Source organism: Mastigoproctus giganteus, chromosome 9 (genome assembly GCF_048544385.1).
Source record: "Mastigoproctus giganteus isolate SK-2022 chromosome 9, ASM4854438v1, whole genome shotgun sequence".
Taxonomy (NCBI): domain Eukaryota; kingdom Metazoa; phylum Arthropoda; class Arachnida; order Uropygi; family Thelyphonidae; genus Mastigoproctus; species Mastigoproctus giganteus.
Window position 1 is genome coordinate 31953931 of NC_143583.1, and position 22768 is coordinate 31976698.

Here is a 22768-nt window from a genome sequence, read left to right on the forward strand (position 1 = left end):
GATATTCAGCTGTAATGGTCCCATGTCCGGGGGAGAAAGGTGTGAATTCATAAACAGGAACTGTACCTGTGTTACAGGGAAGTGAGCAATTAAACAGATTTTTATTTTTTAAACTTTATTTTGTTTCTAATTGATAATAAACTGTATATAGAATAGCTGTCTAAATTATCAGTTATGTACAGTACAAATGGTCTTGGAAAAAATGTTCAATTTAATGGATATTCAGCTGTAATGGACACACTCCATACCTCCTATTTGCCCATAAAATCATGGGTTTATTGTGTATTGTGTGTTTATGAGGGAATAAGGCAGTCAAGATTTGTTTTTATTATTATTATTACTATTATTTATTTTATTTATTTATATATATATTTTGTTTGCTGGCATCATGAATTGATGTGCGGGATTTACTACTGACTGCTTGTATACGGTGTGTTTTTTTGTACTTCCTGGTGTGGGCAGTGGGGAAGGTGACACTTATTGGTATTGCAATTCATCCAATGGGTGTGAAGTTCATGCATTGTGCACAGTCAGGAAAAGTTGACCCAGGCTCGACTCTAGGGATGGGCACTGGGAAGCAATCACCAATTTGACATTTGCTCCCTGGTGGCAGAGTGGCACTCTCTCTCTCTCTCTCTCTCTCTCTCTCTCTCTCTCTCTCTCTCTCTCTCTCTCTCTCTCTCTCTCTCTTTTTACTATTGGTGGGTGTTCTACTTGATACTGATCATACAGTGGAAATGGACTTTGTCTAGGTGCCACCATACATACATTAATATACTATGTTACTATGTGATTCTCCACATGGTTCTATTGGGCTTCTGCTTTGGTATCACGTGGCTCTTTGTGGGGTCCATTCCTTCGAATTTTGTTAGGGCTTTCTTCCCACTCGTCTTCTATTCTGGATATCATGACCTCATCTCTTTCCACTTCAGCTGCTTCAGATTGTATTTCTTCTTGCTCTTTCTCCTCTGGTTCAATAGTGGTATGTTCTTCCTCCTCTGGTTCTGTATTGACCATATTCTTTATCCTTTGTAGTTGTTCACTCACGTCCTGCTTAATTTTTTCCAAGGTTGCAAGAGCTATCAGGTTCTTCGTGATGATGGTCCTTCTCTGGTCCGCTATTTGCTGTTCGGTGACCTGAATATCCAGGAATCGTTCCAACTATGTATGTAGCCTCGCCCTGTATGTTGTTGTATAGGTCTCGATGCTCCACTTCATGCGTTGGCGTTTTCTTCATTCCTGAGTGGTCACTAGTGCAGTTGCACAGGAAGCGCTTCCGGTTGGTGGGGCTGGATGGTCTTGCCCTTCTTTTGTGTTAGCCATACAGGAGACAGTGCTACTTGCTCCATTGTCTTCCTCAGGAGACTGTCTCTGAATTTTCAAACTGACCCCCCCCCCCCTTTGCCTATGGCCTGAGTGTGAATGACTTTATCCTGCACCACACTCGAATCAATACGATTAATATTTTTCTGCAACATCATCCATCTATAGAGGTAGACCTGTTTAGCTTCGGCTTATGTCCAGTGGTAGTTCTCAGGAGTGACACTAGATGGTGCTACAATCTGCCTTAGCCGCAACTCCGACCTTGGGGTAGGTAAGTCCACTGGAGAAACTTTCACAATGTTTTTTTTTTTATTTTATTATTATTAATTTACCGTATTTCCCCATGTATAAGACGCACCTTAATTTTGGGGCCCGAAATTTGAAAAAAAATGTATTACATCAAGTTATTGAACTCAAGTTTTATTCATCATAAAATTCATACAACTCATCACTGTCAAAACTCCCATCCATTAACTTGTCCTCATCTATGTCTGATGACGAATCACTGTTTTCATATATTGCCTCGTCCTCAGTTCCATCTATGGCATTTGAAATGCCACACTTCTTAAATGACTTGACAACGATCTCAATCTTGATATTATCCCAGGATCTTTTCCCCCAGGTACAAACTTCTCCTTTAGTTGGTTTCTTCACTCTTCCTGCTGGTGTTAAATTGTTCCCAGAAGACTTCATCCATCGGTTCCATTCATCTCTCATGGCAGCTTTGAAGGGTTTGTTAATGATGGCATCAAGTGGTTGGAGCTGGGATGTCAAGCCTCCAGGTATGACAGCAAGTTTTGTTTTTTGCTCTGCAGCAATCTTCTTTGTATTTTTTGTTGTGTGCCCTGAACTGATCAAGCACCAATAGGGCAGGGCAGGTTTGCGTAAGAGCCCACCTGGTCTCCTGCTCCAAACTTTCTCAAACCAGATCTTCATCCCATCCTGATTCATCCAACCCTTGTCATTAACGTGGACAATCACTCCTCGAGGATTGTCTTCTTTTGGCATTGTTTTGCATTTGAAAATCAGCATAGGAGGCAGCTTGGTTCCGCCAGCACAAAAAGGTAGAACAACTGTATAATGGCTCTTTTCATGTCCACTTGTCTTCACAGTTACAGTTTTTGCCCCCTTCTTATCAACAGTTCTGTTACTTGGGACATGAAATTGAAGGGGGACTTTGTCCATATTTGCAATCTGTCCCAACTCAAACTGATGTGCCTTCCGACATTGAATGACAAAACGATAAAATTCAAGGACCTTCTGCTCATAGCTTTCAGGCATCTTTTGGGCAAGTCTGGTGCATGTACGCATGCTTAGTCCATTCCGTTTCATGAACCTGAAGCACCAATTGTGTCCTCCTTTGAAATCAGTAACTTCTTTTTCATCAGCAGTTCTTCTTGCCTCATGCTAAACCATCTTGGAATTCCAATTGCCCTTTGCTCCTCAATCCATATCTTCAATTCCCTCTCTAAATCAGGCCATTTTGCTGACTTGCCTCTCATTTCCTTCTTCTGCCTTGGCGTTTTTAGTAGGGTTTCTTCTTCCCGTAGCCAGTCTCAGATTGTTTTCTCAGTTAGAGGAGGACCAAACTTACATTCAGCAGCACGATATCCATTCACATTTGCAAACTGGATCACTTGAATTCAGCACTGTACGAAAATCTTTTCTGAGCCATTTCTGGGCAGAACGTGGCAAAACGTAACCTAATATACTGGTAACAAGTGTGAAACAATGAGCGCAAAGACAACAAACGCGAAAAAGCAGGAAATGCAAGTAAAAAAAATCTACAACCACTGTATAAGACACACCCAGTTTTTAGACTGCAGATTTTTTGAAAAAAAAGTGCGTCTTATACATGGGGAAATACGGTATTTATTATTATTATTCTAATTTATTTATTATTATTATACCAGACTCCCAGCATGATGGAGCCGTGTTCACTTCCACCAAGGCAGAACTCGAGCCTGGTCCATCAGGCTGGTAGTCCAGTGTCGTTAACCACTGGGCCGTTGTACCCGTATTATTATTATCATCATTGTTAGCCATATGGTGCAGGAAAACTTGAGGCTTTTGCTGCACCAGCCAAAAAAAAATTTCTCGGTTAGTGAGAGAGAGAGAGAGAGAGAGAGAGAGAGAGTGAGTCAAAAGTAGTAGGGAATCACCAAGAAAGAAAGAAAAGAATGACAGTATCCAGCTCAGGATCCTGGGTGTGCCAAGCCCATACTCATCAGATGTGAGCCCTTGCTGCTATGATGAGGATTATCTAATATTCTGGTAAGTAAATGAGCAATCTATGTAAGGTTATTAGTAATTGCAAGAGCCTCAGCATCTTGACTAGCTGGGTCTGTGTGAGTAGAAAACTGAAGCTAGTGGAACTGTGAACATTAAAATCACCAAGAAAAATTACTTCACTTTTTGCAAAGTTGGAGAAAGTTGAGTTTCAAAGAAAAGAAGTCAGAGCTCCAGGTGACTAATAAGAGTTGGGAGATCAGTAGAAGCAGATCTGAAAGAACAAATTCCAAATTACTAATTCTCATATGCACAAGTGCCACCTTTAAAGCTAAAGGAATTGCACAGTGAATAATTAAATAAACTGAGATGACCAGTAGTTGAGGCACATGATAATTACAAAGCCTTTCAAATTATTTTGTTGCTGAAAAATACAAATTTATTTTGTATTTTTCAGCAATAGTTGAAAAATACAAAATAAACTTTTGCACTTAGCACTAATCATTCACTGCTGTATATCAACTGTTTATTATGTTTGAGTTAAATTCCTTAATTAGCTCAGATAACAATGTACCCGGTCCTGATGGCATATATTATCTTATATTACAAAAGTTAAATAAAAGCAGTCAATACTTTTACTGGTCCCTTAATAATACCTTACTGGTCCCCCCCTCACCCACCCATCTGAATCCTCTTCAAAAATTGCCATCCTAGATCTTGGCGGCACTCAGTCGTACTGGCTTTTCCCAAACCAGGAAAACACGTCTACCGAATTACTGACCAATTTCAGAAAAACATTGGAGAAAATGATTCCCAACTGACTTAAGTGGTTGTGGATCATTTTTTATCTGGAACTGCAATCACTGCTGAGTGAAAATCAATATAATTTTCATTAAAAAAGGTCCTCCTTGGATCTTATAGTCAGAGTTAAGGCAAGCGTCTAGAATACCTTCACTAAAAAAGAACACCTGGTAGTGGTGTATATTGATATCCAAAAGGCATTAGACACCACTTGGCATTTTGGTATTCTTTGAGATCTACAAAAACTTGGCCTATGAGAACATTTACCACTTCTAATAAATACAGATCTTCCTACAAACCTCTACCATTCAAGTTTGTTATCAAACTGCTCTCTCCTAATCTTTTAATAAAAAAGGAGTTCCACGGGTCTGTGTTATCAGTGTCACACTTTTTGCCATCAAAATAAACCAAATGACAAAAGACATTCCTGCTACTGTTGAAACATACTTATATGCTAATGACCTTACTATCTCGTGCCAGTCTCAAAAAATGAGCTGTATCAAATGATAACTGCAATGTGCAATCAATAAAATAGAGCAGTGGATATCACAGAATGGCTATTACCTCTCCAAACAGAAAACTACTGCAGTGCATTTTTATAAAAAATGCAAGTTACATCCTGAACTTCAATTACGACTGATAACTCATCATATAATGCTCTCTGACAGGCCTGTTTCCTCTGCCTAACCCTAGATAGTAATATCAACTTTCTGAAGCACAAAATGAAGATCTGAACTATCTCCCAGAAAAGATGAATATCCTTAAAATATTATCTGCTACGACATGGGGTACTGATGGATACACTCAGTTTCACTTGTACCATGCAATTATTAGCTCTCTGATTGGACTGCAGTGCTCCTGTACAGAGGGTTGATTCAGCTTTTTGATAACAATTTTGACATTAATCCTGCTTGTGACATACGGCAGCAATGTAATTTTTTTTTCGTGCAGGTGCAGTTCCAAACCTTATGAACAGGTGTATAGTTGTGGAAGTTTTTTTAATGTCGACATGCCTCGGAAATTGGACCCATGGTTGGAAGGTTACATAACCGTGCTTTCTGAAGAATGGTGTACTGTTATACGAAAATTATTGATACGTGCAAATCGAAAAAATTTAGTGTATGGAAGTTTGGTATCCATAAGGTTTTGAATGGCAAAGGAAAATTCCACGAAGCTGTTGCAAGTGGGTGGAAAACACCAAAGAAACTACAACCTGCTCCAAGTCGAACGAGGGAGGTAGTACAAAAAGTGCAGTCGCTCATTGTCGGTGAAAATCCAAAAACCCAAAGAACTATAGTGTCATGTGTGGGAACCTCCCAGTCAACCGTTTGTCACATAATCAATGAAAATTTGCAACTGGAGAAGAAGCACAAGGCCTGCGTACTCTACCTAGGAGCAAGGCAAATTGCAAAGCAGCTGATCAATGCTCGAAAACTCTACGAAAAATATCTGGCAGCTGAAAGGTGGAAATTTCTAGCAACATTGGACGAGGCGTGGGTATACCTCTCCGAAATTCGGTCAATTTATTACCATCTATAGGGTGACAAGGCCTTTCCAACATGGGCACGTCAGTGCAAGGAAAGTTTTGGCTGAGGTTTTATGGTTGTAGTCCGTTTTTGTTTTAAAAGCAAATCTGAGTTGTATAGAGTCGCTAAAAACATGAAAGTCAATTCAGTGTATTACCAGACTGAAATTCTACCGCTGTTGTTTGACCCCTCGACGTGGGCACCTGTACGTGGTGAGGGGACCTCCCAGTGACGCTGCTGGACTTTCACACTAGCATCACTGGGATCCAACGCCCACAGCCCAGGTTCCAGGCTTACATCAATGGAATCCGGCGTGTTTGCCGTGCGCTGCGACCCGTGGAAACTCGGAAATGGGGATCCTGGTGGTTGAGGGGCCCAGCTTCAATACACCACTTTGGCCCCTGCTTCGACAAGGCGGGTGGTCCTGGAAGGCCCGACTAGGATCAATCGGCTAGTAGGCTTGCCTGCGAGGGTCAACCGTGTCAATGCCATGCCCCTATTCCTCATGGTCCAAGGGACAGGATTCAGGCTGGTGGCGGTGCGGGTATGGTGTCTGGGTAGCCCTAGCGTTCCACTCCCGAGCTCATTTATTGCGGCGCCTCCGTAGCCAGGTGGGAAGGAGCAGCAGCAGTGTGTAGCACACGCTTCTTGATTAGACCGGGGTTCGAGCCCGTCACCACCAAATACAGAGGATGCGGAAAGGTCAGGGAATGACCACTGCATATCCCCGGAGCAATATGGCCTTAGTTGCTAATGCTCCTAAAACCCAAATAACAAACAAACAAACAAGTATTTATTGCATGCCGGGTGGTGGGCATCCCTTTGGGCTCCGTGGTGGATGGGGAGCCCGGGCACTGAACCATATAAAAACTCTATGAATCCTGATAAACTAACTTCTTCAGGGGCCCCAACCCGGTCCCTATCTGAAACCATAGAAAAAGATACTGATAGCATTATTGCTACAAAGAGGCAGCGAACAGAAATATCATCAGGGCCTGTTCCCAGATTTTTAATTATTCATTCTACCACTGAAAAACCGATTGGCAAAATGTCGCCCTTCTTCATACAGAAAGGGTTAGATGGGTTAGCAGGGTCACCCAAATCAGTTAAGAGGCTCCGTTCTGGAGACCTCTTAATTGAAACCAAAACTGACAGGCAGTCTGAGCAGCTACTCCGTGCAACATCAATTGGAGGAGTACCCATAACAGTGACACCACATAGAACACTCAATTCATCGATAGGTGTCATTTCGGAATGGGACCTTCTCAACGTAACCGAGGAGGAAATCTGCTTAAAATTGAAACCACAGGGAGTTACTGCCGTTAAGAGAATTAATGCGCTTTGGGATGGGAAGCTTGTTAAAACCAGGAGCATTATCCTGACTTTTAACTTGCCCAAACCTCCTGATGAGATTAAAGCTGGCTACATCGATTCTTCGGTGCGTCCATATGTTCCGAACCCTTTACGGTGTTTTAAATGCCAGAAATATGGACATTCTCAGATGGCCTGCCCTGGAGTCCTTGCATGCGCTCGATGTGGTGCAAAGGACCACGAAACAACAGCATGTTCAGCCGCAAAACCCACCTGCATTAACTGTGAGGGAGAACACCCAGCCTACTCACAAGCATGTCAGAGGTGGAAAGAAGAAAAAGAAATTCAACGGCTGAAGGCAGAGCTAAATATATCATACCAGGAGGCAAGGAAATCGGTGAAACCCTTGAATATCAACAAACCTACCTACGCCCAAAAGGTAGCAGGGAGATGTTCCATCGGAACTCAGACGGATATGACCATTCCTCCAAATTCACTCCCATCGCACGTTATCTCTTAAGTCCTCAAAAACCTGCACAGAAAGACCAATCAGCTGCCACTCCTATAACGGTACCTCCTAATGCTCCACAAATAACAAAAGCGATTGCGAAAGAAAAGAATAAGAAAGGTGAAGTACCCCCTAGTACCCAAGAAAACATGGATGTCGAGCAGAAGGAGGTACCCGAAGATTCAGTTTTGGAGCTCTTTGCTGAGGAGGAAATGGACACTGGTCAGCATCCATACTTCCCCAGGAAGGATAAAGCCAAAGCTGAAAAGGATAAGCCCTCAGCACCTCGGAAGCCGCCTGATGGACCCACCAAGCCAAAATAATGGCTAAATTCCTACAGTGGAACTGTCATGGATTCCGGCGAAACAATGATGAAATCAAGGCCCTTCTGCAAAAGCATGAGCCAGTCTGCCTTTGCTTACAAGAGACATACCTGAAGGCTAATGAAAACCCTTCGCTTCGTAACACCACTATCATTCGAAAGGACAGAACTGGGGATGGACCTGCTCATGGGGGTGTTGCTATAATTCTGGGCAACCATACCCCATATCAAACTATTGCGCTCCCCACCAACATCGAAGCGGTAGCGGTTCGCCTTACGGTAGATTTTTTAATAACAGTCTGTTCAGTTTATTTACAACCTGGGGCTGATATCTCCCAGAGACACCTTGATGATCTCATTGTGCAGGTGCCTACTCCTGTCTTACTCCTGGGCGATTTCAATGGACATAACATCCTGTGGGGTAGTGCAAACGTTAATGGAAGGGGACGTGTCATAGAGCATATGCTCAATGACAATGACCTATCCCTTCTAAATGTGGGAACTAACACCTTTTTCCACATGCCTACCCATACGTTCTCTGCTATTGACCTCTCTATATGCTCCCCCCTCTCTCCTTCCTTCAATCAACTGGGAGGTAGAGGAGAATCTTTATGGAAGTGATCACTTCCCCGTGATAACCAGCCTACTTAAAGGGACGCCATGCTCAACTTTTAGGTTTTAGGATGGAAGATTGACCAGGCTGACTGGAACACCTTTCAACACCTGGTAGACTTTAACATCAGTACAGTCAGTCGGGAGCCTATCAATGACGCAGTGGCATACATCACAGAAAGCATTGTCCATGCAGCTGCAGCTACAATTCCGAAAACATCTACCCGGTTTCCGCCATTTCCAAAACCTTGGTGGAATACTGAATGCACAGCAGCAAAAAAGGCACAAAATAAAGCTTGGGGGATATTCCGACGATATCCTACCACAGCCAATCTCTTAGCCTTCAAACGTGCATGCGCAAAAGCGCAATATATTCGTCGTCAGAGCCAAAAGGAATCGTGGGTCCGCTTTACATCCACTATTACCCAGTCAACCAGCAGTAAAGCTATCTGGGACAAAATCCGGAAAATGAAAGGTAAATATACATCACACCCTTTATCGGTCCTGGAGTATAATGGATGCGTTATTGCAGACCCAACTGCAATAGCCAGTGTACTTGGGGAGACCTTTTGTGCCATCTCGTCAACATCTGCTTACTCCCCAGAATTTCTGGTCTGGAAAGATAAATTTGAAAAGCAGCCAATTAACTTTAAATCTAAAAAGTCTTATCCCTATAACGGGCCCTTTACCACGGAAGAGTTAGAAACAGCTCTAACTCTTACCAAGGCAAGTGCTGTTGGACCAGATCTTATCCATTATGATATGGTCAAACATCTGTCTGCAAAATGCATGGACCAACTGCTTTTTCTATATAACAGAATATTTCATGAAGAGCAGCTTCCGGATTCCTGGCATAAGGCAATCGTGCTTGCCTTTCCTAAGCCAGGAAAGGATCCTAAAATCCCAACGAACTACTGTCCTGTTGCTTTGACTAGCTGTCTGTGCAAAATTCTGGAGAGAATGGTCACTGCCCACCTTATCTGGTATTTGGAAGCTAATGGGTTCCTCTCCAGATTTCAGTGAGGCTTCCGTAGGAATAGATCAACTTTGGACCATTTAATCAGGCTCGAAACTTCCATTCGAGATGCCTTCTTAAAACGAGAACACCTGGTGTCAGTGTTCTTTGATATGGAAAAAGCGTATGACACAATTTGGGGATTTGGAATTTTAAAAGACCTCTACAGCATCGGCCTTAGAGGTAATCTCCCCAATTTTATTAAAAACCTTTTATGTCACCGTTCTTTCCAAGTCCGTGTAGGATCTACCCTCTCTCGCTCTTTTAGCCAAGAGGAGGAGTACCTCAAGGATCCGTTTTAAGTGTCACGCTTTTTGCCATTAAAGTGAATTCCATCACAGAACAACTTCCTCCAACTGTAAACTGTGCCCTCTATGTTGACAATTTTAGCATATTCTGCCATTCCTGCAACATGAGGGTAATTGAGAGGCAACTGCAACGTGCTATTGACCATTTGAACTCATGGGCAATGAACAACAGGTTCAGGTTCTCTAAACAAAAGACTGTTTGCATGCATTTTTGCAGAAAGTGCAATCTTCACCCTGAACCTGAACTGAGGCTTGGACAAAATGCTATCCCAGTAATATCTGAGACTAGATTTTTAGGGCTTATATTTGATAAAAATCTGACCTTTCTAGAACACATCCGTCAGCTACGTGTGAAGTGCATGAGAGGCTTGAATATCCTACGTGCAATCTCCTCACATTCTTGGGGCACTGACCGATGTACCCTTTTGCGCCTCTATCGTGCACTCGTACGATCTAAGTTAGATTACGGGTGCCGGGTATACGCATACTCTAGACTCGGCGTACTCCGATGGTTGGATCCCATCCACCATCAGGTGATACGTATTGCCACTGGAGCATTTCGAACTTCTCCTGTCAATAGCCTCTGTGTCGAAGCGAATGAGCCCTCGTTATCGCTTCACAGGAAACAGTTGTCTCTACAGTATGCTTTAAAACTGAAATCCCTGCCAGACCATCCGACGTGGACACCTGTTTTTGAGCCACGGGAAAATCTGTACAACGTTCGCCAGACTTCCAATCAACCATTCGGTATTCGTATCCAAAGGCTACTCAATGATTTGAACATCACATTAGACAACGTTGCCCCATCACCAGGGCAACCTTTTCCACCCTGGCATGCTCGTGTCCCAAACTGCAACTTCTCCCTTAACAATTAGAGAAAGGACAATACATCATCCACCGTCTACCCGCAGCTCTTTTTAGCTGAGCGCTCGGAACATGCTGACTTCTTGCCCATCTACACAGATGGCTCGAGGTCAGAAATGTCTGTCGGATCTGCAGCTGTTTTCCCAGACACCACGGTATCTGAGCAGATCTCCAAAGAATGCAGTGTGTTCACTGCAGAGCTGCATGCGGTTGAGCTAGCCTTAGATCGTATACAAACCACCCACCACAAAAAATATATTATATATACCGATTCTCTGAGTTCATTGCAGGCTTTATCATCGATGAGGTTGAACCCTCATCCTGTCCTGACCCGGATACAGCAGAAGCTGCATTCCCTAGCACAATTCAAATTTGATGTTCGTTTCTGCTGGATCCCAGGCCCATTGGGATCTCAGGAAATGATTTGGCAGACACTGCAGCCAAATCAGCGAACCTATTTAACTCTTGCCTGTCAGTCCCCTATACAGACTACAGGCAAGTAATTCGTAAGAAACTGGTATCCCAATGGCAACACTCTTGGCATGGACAGACTACAAACAAGTTATATGAGATTAAGCCTGTAATTGAACATTGGTGGTCTAGTCTGCGCAGCAACCGAAAAGAGGAAGTTGTTCTATCTCGGCTCCGCATAGGACATTGTCACTTCACACACTGCTATCTGCTGAGGGCAGACGATTGTCCTGTGTGTAGAAATTTTGACACCATTTTAACAGTCCGTCATATTTTAATTGAATGTCCGTCCTTTTATAATGACCGCCGTTTATGTTTTAGCCATCTGTCTGAACCTTATACACTCAGGCAGGTTTTATCCGACAATGACAAAGTGTCAGCTATTTTTAAGTTTTTACAACTTATTAATCTAAATAATTCTATCTAGAATATTTTTATTGTTTTATGCTATATGAACGTTTTATATCGTATAATCTTTTACAATAATATACAAATAATTTAAATTTTATATTCTACATCTTTTTGACTTGCCGCATTATAGCCTTAGATGCTTATGCGCCATAAAACTGTAAAACAAACAAACAAACAAGCTGTTGTTTGAACGTGAAATACCCACATTGTACGGTTCTGATGCTGAAAAGGTCTGGATGCACCAGAATAGGGCGTCCAGCCACAGTCATGTTCCACCCATGCTTTATTGCGGACAATGGAAGCGGTGACAGGTATTTGTTCAACCCCCATTTGAAGATATACCTGTTAAATCACCTGACGCTGCCCCAGAACCGTTCAAGGTTTGTGGAAAGTCTGCCAGCAGGAATGGGACAAGATTGACTTGGCAGTTTTGCAGCGTGCTTTACTTCAATGGAATTGCTATAATCCATGAGCAGGGAAAACAAATAGAACACAACCGGTGGCGGCGGCACGGAATTTTTTAGTTTTAAAGGACTGTCAAAATCATTATTAAAAGGCTGAATCAACCCTCCGTATATGTTTCTGCTAGAAAGAGTGCCCTTGAGTGGCTGAATCCAAATAATCGTTGTTCTTCGTTTTTCTTGAAGCATTCCAGACATTTCCTGTTTAAAGTTCATATTTAAAATCAAATGAACCACCTGCTATTCTTAGGAGAAAATTACAACTCTTAATTTATGCAGCCATCATTTTTAACTGTGGGTCATATCTCTTTGACCCAAAGTTAAAAATGAACTATAGTTATAAGCCTAGAGAAAATAACCTGTGGGAATAAGGCTGCTAGAGCTAATAGAGCACTGGAATGTTCAAATAGATAATATATATTAACATTAGTAGTGACAAATGATACAAGAAAGCAAGCTTATATAGCATCAGCCAAAAAAAAAAAAAAAAAGCACTTTCCATTTCCCCTATCCATCCTGTCCAATAGTTTGTCTAGTTCTTCCTTGAATTTATTTAAGCAATCAACCACGTGGTGGCTATATGCAACCTTCTACTCTGTAACCATCCTTCCTCAATCTAAATTTGCCCCCCCCCCATGTGTGTTGTCTAAGCAAGAGGAAGAATCCCATAATTATTGAGCTTGCTCAATCCATTCAACGCCTTAAACACCTCAATGAGATCACCTCACAGGTGCCTAATCTCCAGACACAGCAATTTGAAGAAAATGAGGCCTCCAGACCTGTATGCAGTTCTCAAGATGTGGCCTGGCTATTGCCTTATACAATGGATAACCACCTCCTTATCCCTGCTAGCAAAATTTCTGTATATCATTGATAAGGTCCCTATGAGCTGCTCTGGTAGCCTGTCTGCACTGCTCAGTAAACTTCATATCTGACTGCACGATTACCCCCAATTCTTTTTCATTTTCTGCTACCCTGAGTGTAGTACCTATACAAAATAGATACTTACTCGGGAGTTACTACTACCGATGTGCAGTATTTTGCACATCAGTAGCACTAACCAGTATGCAGTATTTTGCATATCGGTAGCAGAAAAGCAGTGTCCATTGATTACCACTCTCTGTCATCTCCCACTCAACCATCCCTTTATCCATAGACATAACTTGCCCTTAAAGACAGACTGCTCAATTTGTACAGAAGTGTTTTATGTGCAACAGTATCAAAAGCTTTCCTGAAATCCAAGTATATGATATCAAAATTATTTTTTGCATCCAGTTTCTTTGTGTCAACATCATAGTATCCGAGCAAATTGGTCATACAGACAAGACTTTCCCTTAACAAACCCATGCTGTGTGTGAAGTATAACTGCAGTCTTGTCTGGATGGTACTGTACTGCATTACTTTTATCCAGTATGCCTCCATTATTTTCTCTGGAGCAGAATTTAAGCTAACAGGTGTGTAATTACTTGTGTTACCCTTTCATTCCCCCCCCCCCCTTATGAATTGGGGAGGTATTTGCATATCTCCAGTCTCTGGGACCTTCCCTGAATCGGATAGATAAATGGATAGATCCCGTCCACCCGAGGTACCTTTCTTATGTTTAACTTCAACAATTTATCTTTCACTTTCCTCTCAGTTATTACAAAGTCATTTAACTCCCTCTTAGAATTGGATAAACTTCTTGCATCCACTTCCCTAAAGAATTCTTCATATGTGAATGTAGATACAAAATATTCATCCAGTTTGTCAGCAACCTAAGTAGGATCATCACTAGTTGAACTATCAATATCAAGTGGACCAATTTGATTCAACCCCTTTCTTCTAGTGTTTACATAAGTAAAGAAGTCTTTGCTGTTTTTCTTTGCATCGTTTGCCAAATATTTCTCGTAATCTCCCTTTGCTTGCCTAACCTCCTTTGTGACTTGATTACAGACTAGGTTATATCTACCATAGGCTTCCTACAAACCTCTACCATTCAAGATCTAAACCTTAGAACATTATTTCTTAGTTTGTATGTAAACTTTAGTAGTTTCTATGATTAATTCCCTTAATGCTTCCCATTTAGAATTTGCTGTTGGTAACATCATCACTTGGTGCCACTGTATAGCATTTAATAACTCTTTGAGACCCTGTAGTCACCTTTACGAAAGCAAAAACTCTTCCCTTTACTCAATGAACTTTGATTGCAGTTACATCTTTAAGTAAATCCCACATCAACACAATGTGATCACAGCCACCTAATGGCTCTTTTATCTGCAGATTCTTAATGTGTGGATAATCATGGCTGATAATCAGATTAAGAGTATTACTTCCTCTTGTTGCTTCTCTAACATGCTGCTGCTGCTGCTATAAAAAACAGACCACTAGTAATTCCACAAAAGTCTGGCTAGTCTGAGTGACCAACCCACAAGTTCTAGTCAATATCTGGAGTTAAAATCCCCCATTGTAAGGCATTCTGATTTACTGACCCATTCTCTTTCTTTGTACAGCTGTTCATTATACTCGTCAGAGTTACTAAGCTAAAACACACTCTTACTCTCATTTTTGCTTTCCCAGTGTTTTAGTCACACCAAACTGAATCATTGCCCTTGCCAACCATATCAACTGGATGCACTGCCTTAGATATTTTGTGCTTCTGGACTAAGAGCATTGGTATATCAGCTGAAATAAAACAGTTACAGTAAATTTGTAAACTTCTCCAGTTGTAATCTCACTTTTATAAATGAAAATATATTTATTAATTTATTTTTTCTCTTCTTTCAGGGTATCGGTTGTTATATGTTTCGCATTGATGATAATGAAGTGGTTGATGCTACAATGCATGGCAATGCTGCTCGTTTCATTAACCATTCGTGTGAGGTATGATGAAGTTATCTGTTTACCAGATAATTAATATACATACTAATTCTTTATTAACTATATTTTTGAGGGAGGGACACCTCAGAAAACAAATGAGTTGGAAAGATGTAAATTGATCCTCAGTATCACTTTCATACCATTTCAGTGAAAATGACGATGTGACCAGAATGTGTGATGTTATGACGTAGAAAAAATGACATGATACATGGCATATTTTCTAGGTTTGAGTGTTCGTTATAATTTATTTTTTTTGTATTAACTTAACTTCTGCTTCACTACAAATTTAATTAATTTCACTTTTTATTTATTTTATTATTTTATTTATTATTTATTTTTTGTTAAATGAAGTTAATGTTTTATAAATTTTTTTATCATTTGCCAACCTTCTATAACATAACAATGTTTCTAAATGAAGCTTACAACTCCAGGCATAACTTACATTGATCCAGCATTCCTTATATTTCAAGGGTACAGCTCTAAAACAGATTAGCAGGCTGACGGCTAGATAGTCGTCCACTATCTAGATAGGTTCAGTCCACTGGACTGAACCTATTAGATAATCTTGGGGGAAGCATTTAGATCAGCTAGTGTATAATCTTGCTTGCTCTACTCTGCCTTCTCGTCCTACATATGTACACTTGCCGGCCTTGGCTTTGCCTTTCAGATGCTACTGTGGCTTATAGGGGAAACCCTGGAGACAGCAGTGAAAACAAACACCTTGCCTTCTAGTGACTGGACGGCATCTGAATACTGAGCATGCAGATGGGGCCTTGTCAAGGCCACATTATGTCATGCATCTCCGTATATTCTTGCAGTGTGTACACTATATCTGAAAATTTTATTAATTTATACAATATTTCCCTCTTTATTTTACTTTATCTACTGAATGCCGACCGGGCTAGCCGGGTGGGTAAAGTGCCTGCCTGGCAACCCAAAGGTCGTGGGTTCGATTCCCGCCTCGGGCTTGGATCCAAGTACTGCAAAAATCTTGGGAGGTGCATTTTGGGCACAGAAGCCTATGCGCCAACAACTACCAAAAAAAAAAAAATCTACTGAATGTATTGTGAATAGTCAAACTAATTATGCAAAAAAGATCTAAACCTCCCAAAAACTTACACATTTATTTCACAGTGTGCCAATTAAATAACGAGACTGATGCTACTACAAAAAAAAGAATAACACTAACGGCAAAGTAAGGTTATTTATTTTCAAAGTAATCACCTCCGATGTGTACAGACTGTTTACATCTTTTATACAAGTTTTGAAAACACTTCTGGAACTCTTCTTCTGGTACCACTTTCAGCTAATCGGTCACTGCAGCCTGGATGTCCCTATCGTCCCGTATTGCTTTCCTTTCATGGCTGTTTTCATTTTGGGGAACAAAAAAAAGTAATCTGTGGGAGCTAAATCCAGGGAATACAGGGATGTTCAATGACTGGAATTGATTTTTTTGCCAAAAACACTCAATGCAATACTTGACTCTTTTCTCGTTGCTCGAAACTCAACGAATGTGGTACAAAACAGGAACAAATTTTTCTTTACCCAGATCTTCTTTTAGAATTTCTTGTAAATCCCTTATTGCTACCAATTATCTCTGCAAGCAACATCGTTGAAATTGAAATTGATTGTCTTTTCAGTCACAATTTTTCTAACCTTTCTGACAATCTCTGGTGTTCTAACAGAAATAGGGTCGGCCAGGTCGGGGGTTCAAACACTTATCGAGATAAACATTCATCAGCATAAACTTTTTTTAAATCTTCAAAAGTTTCCATAACACTTTTTCCCAGTTTGCAATAAAATTTGATAACTGCTCTTTGCTCCATTTTCAATTTTCTGACAACATGCACAAAACTCTTTTCATGTACAATTACTCTTTCCATCATAAATCACGAACTACTGACCGGACAAGGTTCATAATTAGATCTTCTAGTGCACACACTAGCAGATCTAATTATGTACTATTCTGGCTTCTTATAATAATATTAAATACAGAGTGCATGCAGTCTTGTTATTTAATTGGCACACTGTGTACATCATCTTAGTTCCAATTGCAATGAGACTTCCAAGTCGCTCTTATTTTTTCCTAACAGAATCCCAATTAATACCTGCTACAACCACTACTCATTTTTACAGATTATTCGCTTTATGAATCGTTTTCATTCAAAGGCCATACTTGTGCATTTATCCACTGTCATGATAAATGCACAAGTACGGCCAGTCGTGTTTCTGACAAGATACCCCTTGTCAGAAACTTTCCTAAAAAGGGTTGAAAATCTCTCCCATCTGATTACACTTGCCAACAAAAAACAAAAATTTTTTTGTCATACCTTCGCAATGAAAATATATGATTCTGGAGGGGGAAAATGTGCCAATTTCGAAAATCGCCATATAAAGTCTATCACCTGTCTACATCGAAAGATGTACCCACATTTATTGTTAAAATAAAGGGATATATACATATAATTGAAGTTCGTAATACAAGTGTAAAAAAAAAAAAAAATTTATACTTGTAAAAAAAATTATTCTATGAATCATTTAACTTCAGAAAAAATATCATAAATCATTGCGAAATAGTTATATTTCAATAATATATAATCAGCATACCTGTAATTGTCCTTAAAAATGTTTGCTATTGAGGGATTTTTTTTTTTTTGTATTCCTGCTTACTCTCCCTTACAAGTAACCAGCAGTAATCCCCCATAATTACAGGATCCCAGCGATCTTGGTACTGCTTTTCCATCTCCAAAATATCTTGATGAAACCGCTCCCCTTGTTCATCACTCACATCTCCCAGATTTTCGGGGGGAAATTTGAGATGGGAATGAAGAAAATGAATTTTCAACGACATTCGACAGCCCATGTTTTTGTAGCACTCGAGCAAATTAAACACCAACATTTCATGGTTTTCTTCTTTCCTATTACCCAAAAAACCCATGCCTTAAATGATTGCCAAGCTGCCAATTCAACCTCCTTTAACTAGGTTTTGACCACATCCTCTTTCAGGAGTTTGCTAATTTGAGGTCCTATGAAAATTGCTTCCTTAAGTTTGGCATATGTTAAATTAGAAAACACTCTTCTCAAGTGTGCAAATCTTTTACCTTCTTTATCTAGTCCCCTGACAAAATTTTAACAATCATTGTTAAAAATTACATCTTTGGACTATAAGTCATACTTTTTTTGCTGAAAATGTTGCCTATTATGGTCCTTAAGTTTATATGGTATGCAGTGATATAGTTGTTTAATAGATCAGACTGTATTGTTGCTTAGCAAAGCATTTTGCATATCTCATATGCAAAATATCTCTGGTAATTGGCCTTTGTCTCTAAGAAAAAGCTGTTATGGAATCGCCAATACTCTTAATGACCCTTAAGATGACAAATTATTTGACTAAAGTGAAAAGTTAAAATTGTAAAATCAGTAATAAAGAGTGTGACTATTCTGAGTTTTTCAGATTCTAGTAAGTTGTACTACACTGATATTTTGTTTAGGAAACACGTATGAATTTGTGTTCACATATGCAATAAAATTTTTTTCACCAAAATTTGCCATTTAAAATCTTGTACAGTGGTGTATTCGGGCCGGAACATCATGAATACTGTACATACAACTGAAATCTCATTTAAAGAGTTGTAAGCTTGCTTGAAAGAGTGCAGTATAGGCTGGCTCACAACATGCAGCTGCATCTTGTCAGCCAGCAGCAATACAATACTCTCATCAGAGATATCATTTCTGTGATTCAAAAAACACTGGAAACTGGATATGCAATTTATGGCTTTAACAAATTGAGTAAACTTAATTTAGCATTAGTATTAGTAGAGGCATATGATGCAAGAAAGCAAGCTTATACAGCATCTGCCAAAAATAAAAAAAACAAACCTTCCCATATCACCCATCCATTCGCTCCAAATGTTTGTATAGTTTCGCCTTGAATTTAATTAAGCTGTCAACTTCTACAATGACAGTTTGTTCCAGCAATCAACCACCCACTGACTAAAGGCAAATTTTCTCACATTTGTTCTACAACTGTCTTTCCTCAATTTTAATTTATGTCCCCCAGGCAATTAATCTGGCCAAGAGAAAGCATCCCATCAGCATTGAGCTTGTTCAAACCATTCAAGGCCTTATAGACCTCAATCAGATCACCTTGAAGGGCCTAGTCTCCAGACACTGCAATTTGCAGAATGCCTTCTTCCTTCATAAGCGCAGCCCTTTGTTACATTCGCCAATCTCATTGCCTTTCTCTGTACTCATTCCAGCAGCTCTGCATCCTTCCTAAAATGAGGCCTCTGGACCTGTATACAGTATTCAAGGTGTGGGCTCACCATTGCCTTATACAAGTGGATAATCACTTCCTTATCTCTGCTAGAATGTTAATAAGCTTAATTTTTATTTTATTTTAGTCAGAATTTTCTTTTGAATTACTGCTTGCAGGGAGCAGATAAATAAAATTAGTGAAGCAGCTTTCTTTTAAAGCAGTATATATATTTTTTTTCTTTCTAGAATGATTATGAATACTTACGGAGTAGCAGTAAATTTATTCCATTAAATTTTTATTTTTTGCAGCCTAATTGTTTTTCAAAAGTTATTACTGTGGATGGAAAGAAGCATATAGTGATATTTGCACTTAGAAGGTAAAGTACAATTGTTAATTTTAGAAGGATTAATTTTCTTAAGCTTTTGTTTACACTGACTAGATTTTTATATATTTGCTGCTCTTTGTAGTTTAGTTAATTTCATAATTTAAATGAATTCAGCTAAAACTCAATACATCATCTTCTCACTAAAACCAAGTACCTCTCTTCTACAGTTCCTGTTTAAAGCCAAATGATACATACCATTTCAGAACATAAGTTTCATGGAATTGTTTTATACTTCAAACATGCAAAACTCACTTAGAACATTCTTAGTAAGAGAAGCTTCTGACTTTTCTTCTGGATTCTCTGAAGTTAGATCTGGTAAAGATTAAAAATATGAAAATTATTTTAAAATACTAAATATTTATTTTGAAGACTAAATGCACAAGGCATAATATGTTATGGGTTGAAATTAACTACATGATATCGGTGTAAATACACCATAGTTTACCCATAAATTTAACTACATATGTAGTGTAACGGCATCATTACACTACTTATTTTTCAGAGATCCTAATTCTGTTTATTTTCAATGAACATTAAATCTTTTTTGAGAGAAACTCTTTGAAAAACATTTCAAGAGAGCAAGAAAGGAAAGCTACCTTCATATTTTTTATTGATTAAACACAACCTCTACTAATCTTCACTTGGTCACACCAGGCACTGCTCCTGCACTATAATTTGACTTAACATCACCTATCTGTCCATACTTTGGTTTAGATGGTAATGCTGCTTGATCTAAATATGCCTCAGTGGGTCATCCTACTCTCAGAATTAGGTGACTGTCAAGAATTTCAGTGGGTTGATCGAATGTTCCCACTACCTGTATTTCGATGTTATTCTTTGTGATAGCAAAATTTTAACATAACTTTGTATTTCCACTATATACAGGTGACCCCCGCTTAACGCTGATAATTTGTTCCGTAAAAACAGAGCGCTAAGTGAATCCGCACTAAGCGAGCGCCACATTCCCATAAGGTAACATATGTATTTGTGAGTTGCGGTCGGTGCCATAGGATATTTCCTAATCAATAATAAACGGTAGTGAAAAGATGCACAAATGTCGATCAAAAGATTTAATATTCAAATATTTGTACATATAAAATATTCCGCATTACATACGTACATAATTATGTGGTAACTAATTACGTATCAAAATTAAACTTAAAATTCCAATTAAAATCATGAATCGACAAATCCAAAATTGACACATTTTTCTTGATTAAATTCATCAATTGAATTAAATCAATTTAGATCAATTAAGATCTAAATTGATTTAATTCAATTGATGAATTTCATCAAGAAAAATGTGTCGATTTTTGGTTGAACTCTGGCCCTTTTCCAAATAAACTAAAAGGGGTATTAATTATAAATCCCCCCGCAGCGTTACCACCCAACAATAAAGTCAACCGATCCTTCGCCGCTTTGAAACCTGGCATGTTTTTTTCTTCTTTCAATATGAAACTTCTTTTAGGCATTCGTTTCCACAAAAGTACTGCTTCATCTATGTTATAAACTTGTTGAGAAGTATAACACATAATACACCTCTTCACTAATTTTAACAAGTTCTTTTTTGAAAGTTTCGGCTCCTTAATCTGCACTTGCGGCTTCTCCCTGGATTTTAAATCTACTCAACTAGCCCTTAATAGTTTTAAATGATTCCACATTTTTTTTTAGGTGAGTTTTCTTCAGATCATCATATTGGCTAATCTCTCTCTCTCTTTTTTTTTTTTTTTTTTTTTTTTTTAATAAAATGTAACTTAACTGAATTCTGCATTGGATATTATCTTCAATAAAATTAGTTAAAAGTCTTTCCATTTCAATCCTAATAGCCGGCCTAGCCTAGTTGCTTGCAGTGGAACAGTTATCTTTCCCGCTGCTAAAATTAAGTCTTTAATATTTTTTTATAATTGTTCTTACAGATAAACTTGTAAGTCCTAAATTATAGCACACATCCGCTTGTCTTTGACCGGAATCGATTCGCTTCAAAACGTCTAATTTAATTTTCAAATTCAGTCTTTTTCTTACATTTATAGTCTTCGTACTGCGCCCAGATGTTGTTGCTTTTTCATTCTTATCGGCCATTATTAACTATTCGAAAATGTAACTGCCTTGGTTGCATTAATTATGATACAATGTTCAAGTAAACTGTCCGTTTCGCACGATGTTTAGTACAGTACTGAGTGATGTACGGTACATCTAAAATGAACTAGACTTCGGATAAATGTATATAACGCAAATATTACAAGCAATATACTTTGTAAATTTTTAAAATATTGATCTCGGAACTACGTAACAGATCACTGTACTGCAATTAAATTAGCGTGCGAGAAAATTTCACTGAGCGTGGGAAAATTTCTCAAGTCGGCATGGGAAACGTTTTAATGCTATTTTGGTATTCATTTTCAAGCTGTCGACTCCAACAAATGAAACGATTTCGTTAAATATGCCAAAAATGCAATCAGTAAATGAGCGTTATAGTGATCTGTGACAGCGTTATAGCGAATCAGCGTAAAGCGAACCGCGTTATAACGGGGACCTGCTGTACTGGCATATTACTCCCTCAATTTTCCTAACTTCATATACAGGGTTGTTAAAATTAAAGTATCCCTATGTTGAGGGCTCTGGAGAGAGTTCTAAGACTTGTACTAAAGAGAAATTTGGACAACAGGTACGATAAAGAATGCACTCACCATTAATTGGGAAAAAAAATTTATAACAAAATTTGTCACTGTATGGCACATAACTATCTTAGTTACGATTATGCAAATAAATAAATAAATAAATTTTCTGTTTATACTCCAGGATGACCACACGGTCAGAGGAGTTCACGTGAGAGAGAGAGAAAATACAAGAAACAGCACTGTGTTTAGTAGTAACAGACTTGAACCCCGGTCACTCGAGGCACGTATACTAATGTACCCGCACGCTTGACCACTCGGCTACGGCAGTCTTGCGATTATGCAAATAACTTATGTTATTTGCATAATTGTAATTTAGTGCCACTAGTCAGCTCTACTGTACTGTATAAAAGCAAAGCAGTCTCTTCAAAATCATACAGTAGATGTTTGCCTGCACTACATCAGCAATGCCAACAATATTGTGGAAAAGGC

The 22768-nt window shown here is 39.3% G+C and overlaps 1 protein-coding gene across 1 annotated transcript in view; it reads left to right on the forward strand.

Moving 5' to 3' along the window:
* The window catches only part of LOC150080135 (uncharacterized), a 228061-nt gene that overhangs the window by 130995 nt on the left and 74298 nt on the right, over window positions 1-22768 (forward strand). Inside the window, exons 7-8 of the mRNA XM_090380599.1 lie at window positions 14926-15021; window positions 19585-19652. Coding sequence (XP_090236725.1) covers window positions 14926-15021; window positions 19585-19652 — 164 coding nt within the window. The remainder of the gene's footprint in view (window positions 1-14925; window positions 15022-19584; window positions 19653-22768) is intronic.